The sequence below is a fragment of the Capsicum annuum genome, unplaced genomic scaffold, assembly GCF_002878395.1.
Source record: "Capsicum annuum cultivar UCD-10X-F1 unplaced genomic scaffold, UCD10Xv1.1 ctg5342, whole genome shotgun sequence".
NCBI lineage: Eukaryota > Viridiplantae > Streptophyta > Magnoliopsida > Solanales > Solanaceae > Capsicum > Capsicum annuum.
In genome coordinates this window covers 1,794-9,360 of record NW_025861537.1, presented here as the reverse complement: position 1 = coordinate 9,360, position 7,567 = coordinate 1,794, and the positions used below count along the sequence as shown (strand labels likewise).

The 7,567-nt window shown below is 35.9% G+C and overlaps 1 protein-coding gene across 1 annotated transcript; it reads right to left on the bottom strand.

The window, feature by feature from the left end:
• Nucleotides 1–6: 6 nt before the first annotated feature.
• On the bottom strand, nucleotides 7–6,412 carry LOC124885169 (E3 ubiquitin-protein ligase SPL2-like). Its single transcript, XM_047404196.1, has 2 exons — nucleotides 5,861–6,412; nucleotides 7–5,137 (listed from the first exon to the last, which is right to left on the bottom strand). Exons 1-2 carry the CDS (start codon nucleotides 6,209–6,211, stop codon nucleotides 5,018–5,020), a joined length of 471 nt encoding a protein of 156 aa, XP_047260152.1. The 5' UTR covers nucleotides 6,212–6,412; the 3' UTR covers nucleotides 7–5,017.
• Between the last annotated feature and the right edge of the window lie 1,155 nt (nucleotides 6,413–7,567).

Below are 7,567 nucleotides of genomic sequence, written 5' to 3'. Positions count from 1 at the left end.
ACATCACTCCCTGTGTTTTTGACCAGTTTCTCCTGTAGTAAAGATTAGCTCGTGTCCTCTTTCTATGTCTAGGGATTCCCGGGCCATGGGCTAAGCAAAACACTGATAGCTCTTTCTTTCGATTGAGCATCAACATTTAACTGGATACAGGATAAGTTATTACAAATACAAAAGCAAGCGACGCATTGTAACCAGCGTACAAGCCTAGTAAATCAAATAATATAATTGTAAACCATCACCTCTTGCCAGTTTTCACCACACCTAAATACCGTTGTAGCACATATCTAGAAAAGGCCTAAAGCATCAAGTATTGTACGAATTAACAAATTTTAGATTGACCATCAACCAACTCTTAAATGTAACACTAATTCTAATCCTTATTGGATTCATCTTCTGAGAAGACTGGTGGAGAAATATAGGGGTAGAAAAAGGGACTTATATATGGTGTTCATTGACCTCGAAAAGGTCTACGACAAAATCCCGAGAGAAGTCCTTTGGAGATGCTTGGAGCCTAAAGGTGTCCAGATGACTTACATTAAGGTGATAAAGGAATTGTATGATGGAGCCAATACTAGGGTAAGTATAATCGAAAGAGACTCAGAGCACTTCCTAGTCGAGATGGGTTGCACCAAGGGTCGACGCTTAGCCCGTTTCTATTTGCCTTGATGATGGATCAATTGACGCGTCATATTCAGGGTGAGGTGCCTTGATACAACAACAACAACAAACCCAGTGTATTCCCACATAGTGAGGCCTGGGGATGGTAAGATATACGCAGTCCATACCTCTACCTCAAAAGAAGTAGAAAGGTTGTTTCCGATAGACGTGAGGTGCCTTGATGTATGTTATTTTATTTTTTTATAACCTTGGTGTCCGGGCCAGCTTGCGTGCACGTGCACCTCGACTGATTCCACAGGAAACCTGCCACCTCCCACCAGCAATAGGTATCAGCTAACCCTGTCCACCAAGGCTAGATCAGATGGAAAGAAATCAACTAGTGTTTGTCTCCGTTGGAAATTGAACCTGAGACCTCATGGTGCTCAACGCAATTTCATTGAACCACTAGGCCACACCCTTGGGTGCTTGATGTATGTTATTTGCAGACAACATTTTTGCGACGGAGTTAACGATAGGTTGGAAGTGAGGAAACACACTATGGAGGCTAAAGAGCTCAAGTTAAGTAGGACCAAAACAGAGTTTGGAGTGTAAATCCAGTGATGTTATGCATGAGGCAAGCGTAAAAGTGAGACTTGATACACAAACTGTTGCCAAACGATTCAAGTATCTAGGGTCTCTGATCCAAGGAATAAGGAGATCGACGATGATATCACACGTCATATTGGTGCAGCATGGATAAAGTGGAGGCTTGCCTCAGAAGGCTTGCGTGAGATGAGAGGTACCAGCAAAACTTAAACAGAAAATTCTATAGAGCGGCGGTTAAATCGGCTTTGTTGTATGGGAAGGAGTGTTGGCCAGTCAAGAACTCTAATATTCAGAAGATGCAAGTGGCTAAAATGAAGATGTTGAGATCGATGTATGGCGTACAAAAGGCGAGAGAATTAGGAATGAGGATATTCAAAACAAAGTAGGAGTGACCTCTGTGGTGGATAAGATGAGGGAAAGGAAACTGAGATGGTTTGGACATGTGAAGAAGATATGTGCAGAAATCCCAGTAAGGAGGCTGCTGGAGTGGTTGGATGTAGTGAGGACGTGGAGAGGCAGACGTAGGCCAAGGAAGTCTTGAAAAGATGCGATTAGACGGGACAGGATATGGTGCATCATCATCTTACCGAGGACATGCCCTTAGATAAGAGGGTCTGGAGGTCAGGTAGTCGGTTGTTGTCTTGGTAATAGTTTATTCTTGTAGTTTTTTAGCTTGATGGTAGTCTAGATCACTGTGTCTTGTAAGATTAGTCTACTTATGTAGTCATTAGCTTTTAGTCTCCGCTATCATACATTGTTCACTGTGTTTAAATGATTGCAACTTGTTATACGTTACGGTTCCTTGTATATATGCTCCATACTACTTTCATATTAGTTGTCATATTTTTCATTCACTATCATTTTCCGTTTTCAATTACTACTTTGATTTGTTTCTCTTATGCCGAGGGTCTTTTCAAAAGAGCATTGGAAGGTAAAGGTAAGAGGTTTGCATGCACTTTACCCTTCCTGACCTCATTTTGTGTGATTTCACTATTCTTGTTGGACATATATACATTTGCCTAAAAAACATAAGGAGCACCCAATGTATGGCCTAAGTGATCAATGACGTGGGTTGAGAACCAGAAAGTTAAGTTCAACTCCCAATAGAGACAAAGCACTAGGTGATTTCTTCTCATTCTCTGTTCTAGTCTTGGTCAACAGAATTGCTTGATACCTTCTGCTAGAGGGAGGTGACACATATCTCGTGGAATTAGTCAAGATATGGCAAACTGACCCGGACAATACGGTTATCAAAATGTTCAATAAATCAAAGCATGAGAATATCGGATAAATTAAGTAATTTTGCTCAGACTTTCAAGTTTCAAACAACTATAACTAATTATCATGTTCCCTAATAACAATTAAGACGTACCAAAAGGTTTGAACTTTGAATATAACTTAGAACTAAATTGAAGGGTAAAAACACACCTAAAGTATTCCAGTTTTTCGAGTTTCATACCTAAACTATGAAGTGTGTAAGTTTCATACCTAAACTATTAACAACTATTTCTCATAACACATCTCAACTATTAATTGTTCATTTTTGCTACCTTTAACAATGATGATTGATATTTCAAGTCAGAAAAGTGAACAATTGATCATTCATATTGCAAAACTGAACAATTAATAGTTCAACTAGGAAAAGTGAACAATTGATCGTTCAAGTGGGAAAAGTGAACAATCGATGGTAAGCTAGTAAAAAGTGAACAATTGATAACTCATGTAGGAAAAGGAAACAATTGAACATTCCGCTAGCAAAAGTGAACTGATCGTTCGGGTGGGAAAAAAATGAACAACTGATCATTCAACTAGAAAAAAGTGAACAATTGATCATTTAGGTCGGAAAAGTGAGCAATTGATAATTAAGCTCTATTTTAAGGTATGAAACTCAAAAAAAGGGGATACTTCACGAGCAATTTTTGACTTTTTAACACTAACGGCAAACAAAAATAATAGAACAACTATCGTTTGAGTACATTGCAATACAATGCCTTTTCAGCAGAATTATGAGAAGATAAAACATTTGCAATCAACTCTTCCAATTACCTTCAACAACAGATTTTGCTTCAATCATACCTCTAACGATAACAACCTCGCCGTCATCAGAACTTTCAGAATTCAAATTAATTAACAATTGATCGTTTAGGTCAGAAAAATGAACAATTGATCGTTTAGATCAGAAAGTGAACAACAACTAATCATTTAGGTCGAAAAAGTAAACAACTGATCGTTCAACAAAAAAAAGTGAACAATTCATAGCTAAGCTTTATTTTAATAAATTGTAAATGACAATTGAGGTTCGAGGTATGAAACTCGAAAAATTGGCATACTTCACATGCAATTTTTGACTATTTAACACTAACGGCAAACAAAATAATAGAATTATGAGAAGATAAAACATTTGCAATCAAACTCTTCCAATTACCTTCAACAGTAGATTTTGCTTCAATCATACCTCTAACAATAACAACCTCACTGTCATCGGAACTTTCACAATTCAAATTAATTAACAATTGATCGTATAGGTCAGAAAAGTGAACAAGTGATCGTTCATATTAGAAAGTGAACAACAACTAATCATTTAGGTCGAAAAAGTGAACAACTGATCGTTCAACTAAAAAAAGTGAACAATTCACAGCTAAGCTTTATTTTAATATAAATTATAAATGACAATTGAGGTTTGAGGTACGGAACTCGAAAAATCGGGATACTTCACGTGCAATTTTTGACTATTTAACACTAGCGGCAAACAAAATAATAGAACAATTACCGTTTGAGTACATTGCAATACAACGCCTTTCTCAGCAGAATTATGAGAAGATAAAACACTTGCACTCAAGCTCTTCCAATTACCTTCAACAGCCGATTTCGCTTCAATCATACCTCTAACAATAACAACCTTATCGTCATTGGAAGTTTCAGAATTCACATTAATTAACAATTGATTGTTTAGGTCAGAAAAGTGAACAAGTGATTGTTTAGGTTCGAAAGTGAACAAGAACCAATCATTTAGGTCGGAAAAGTGAACAACTGATCGTTCAACTAAAAAAAGTGAACAATTCATAGCTAAGCCTTATTTTAATAAATAAATTGTCAATGACAATTGAGGTTTGAGGTACGAAACTCGAAAAATTGAGGATACTTCACGTGCAATTTTTGACCATTTAACACTAAAATCAAACAAAAATACCAGAAAAAATAACCATTTGAGTATGTTGCAACGCAATGCCTTTCTCAGCAGAATTATAAGAAGAAAAAACGTGATACGCCGATTTCGCTTCAACTGTACCGAACAATCACAATCTCACTTTCAGTTGAACTTTCAGAATTGCCATTAACTAACAAACGGAGATCGTGATTTTGTGTAGGGAAGAAGAGTTGGCTTTGTACTTAAGAATACTACGTACGGCAACGTACGCTAGGGCTATGCCGACTAGCTAAGCTCTATTATAATAAATTATCAACCACAATCAAGGTATGAAACTCAAAAAACAGCAATACTTCACACGTAATATTGACGAAAAGAACAGAAAATTTACCGTTTGAGTACATTGCAACACAACGCCTTTTTCAGCAGAATTATGAGAAAACATTATTCGGTCTCAAGCTCTTCCAATTACCTTCAACAGCAGATTTCGCTTCAACAGTATCTCTAACAATAACAATCTCACCGTCATCAGAACTTTCTGAATTCACTAAAGAACGGAGATCGGAGACAATTAGATACTTGCGTTGTTGATTTTGTGTAGGGAAGAAGAGTTGGATTTGTACTTGAGAATACTGCGTATGGAGATGTATGCTAGGGCTATGCTGATTAGTGCCCTGTCAGCCGCCGAAGATATTTTGTATAGCACGGCGACGGCTGCTTGATCGTGGATTGACGTGGTGTAGGGAATAGCAATGTTGGAGGAAGAGTGGAATTCGGAGGAGCTAGCTACTTGTATGAAAAGATTTGTTAATTGTTTATAGTGCAAAATGCCTCTTTATTTATTTTTTTAAATAATTTAATTTGAGATAAAATAAGATTATCACAAATAGCCAGAACTTTTGATAGTTAGTTAAGAAAAGTTTACAAAAATAGCTACTTATAAAATAATGTGGTTATAATTCTATCAAATTTATGAACTCTTCATATTCGCGCAGAAATACTTTTTATACATAACTAAAATAGTACAATTCGATATCTGTGATCTGTTCTTTATAATGTTGGAACCGGTATAATAAATCTTCAGCTGCTCAAACTGAATATTATCAAATTGTTAGAATCCATATAATAAATAAATTAAAGACTCAACATTGAACTTGCTTCGCTTAGAGGCACATCAAGATGTTTCTTGAAGATAAGTAGAGTCTCTCCCACGAGCAAATGGAAAAACAAATGATATATCTATCTTCGGGATTCAACTAAGCCAATCAACATTCAAGAATGCGGCTCTTCTATTCTTGAATATTTGATTTCACGAGGGAATGTTGTTTTAAAAGTACTTTTTCTTTACAAGAAAACAAGAACTATTTATAAGATAAAATCTCTGGTAAGATAGAAGTTTAATTTGACTAGTTAAGCTCTATTATAATAAATTATCAACCACGGTCGAGGTATGAAATTCAAAACCACGATACTTCACACGTAATTTTGACGAAAAGAAGAGAAGCTTACCGTTTGAGTACGTTGCAACACAACGCCTTTTTCAGCAGAATTGTGAGAAGACAAAACATTATTCGGTCTCAAGCTCTTCCAATTACCTTCAACAGCCGATTTCGCTTCAACAGTACCTCTAACAATAACAACCTCACCGTCATCAGAACTTTCCGAATTCACTAACGAACGGAGATCGGAGACAGTTAGATAGGGTGCGTCGTTGATTTTGTGTAGGGAAGAAGAGTTGGCCTTGTACTTGAGAATACTACGTACGGCGGCGTATGCTAGGGCTATGCCGATTAGTGCGCCGTCGGCTGCCGTAGCTATTTGGGATAGCACGGCCGCCGCCGCTTGATCGTGTATTGACATGGTTTTGGATTCTTCGTCGGAGGAGGAAAATCAAATTTTAGAGTTGATAGTTAGTATGAGAAAATTTGTTATGTATAACGCAAATAGCCCCTTCGCACAGTCGGAATATCAGGTGTTGGAAACAAGTTATTTGGGAGTTAATTATCTGATTATCTCACCATTGGTTTTGGGGAAAAGTTAGTAGAGAAAATCAGGCGGGAGGTGACCAAAAAAAGTATTTAAATTAAAAGTGTTGGTAACTTTGACACAGATAAAAAATTTTATTTAAATTATGATTAAATTAATTGGGGTATAAAGTTTAATTTTTAAAAATTTTTAAATTTTTTAAAAGTACTTCAACTTTAAATTTTAAATTTTAGAATTTCCTCCCTTGTTTTTATTTTTCAATCTTTTTTTTTTTTTCTTTCTCTCTCCAAATTATTTTTTCCCATCTTCTTCTTGTTATTTTTCTTTCTCTCTACATTTTCCTCTTCTTCTTTTTCTTTTTCTTTCTCTTTTCATTTCGTTCTTCTTTCTTTTTTAATTTTCATGAACTATTTTTTAAAAGAAATTGAAAAGTTTGAAAAAAAAAATTTTGATTTCTTTTAAAAATAAATGAAAAATAATTCAGTAAATTCAGCAACTATGGTAATTGCTACAACAACTACTTGTAGACACATAAAATTTATTGGATCAAATTCATATAAAATTTGAATTTGATTCATATTTTATTGGGTCTAAAATTATTTTGTGCTTAAAAAATTAATGATAAGCCTATTTTATTCCTCATCGAGGTCCATCTCACTTTGAAATCCAAACTCATCAAGTGATCTGACATCCCAATCAAATCCAAGACCAATGAGACGTCGCCACATGTACAAATGATGTGAAAGTCTCATTTAAATTCAACAACCAATCAAAGGACGTCAAGTGTCAAATGACATGTTTTGGAAGGGGGTAGCATAACATTCTAAAGGAAAAAAAAAAAAAGAGATTCTGCAAGCATTGGAGAAAGCTCTGCATTGACTACACATTTCTTCAAAGAATTGACTAGCGGAGTTCTGCCCGGAGATCAACTCGACAAAACGAAGTGTTGTCTCACATTCCTGGAGATCCAAATACATTTCTAGGAGGCTCAAATCATTCTACATTCAAGAATCACGCTGCAAAGGCCCTCGAATCATGGAAAAACTTAGGAGAGAAGAATCGAGAGAATAACGGAATTGTACTCACAAGTTTCATCTTAATAAAATTATTATTTTCTTTTATTTATTTTTAATTGCAGTTAATTTTCGGCGCACTTACGAAAATTTGTTGCGAACAAATTTTGGCATGCCCAGTGGGACAAGTTTTGCTCTCCGTCTCTTCTTTCTACAA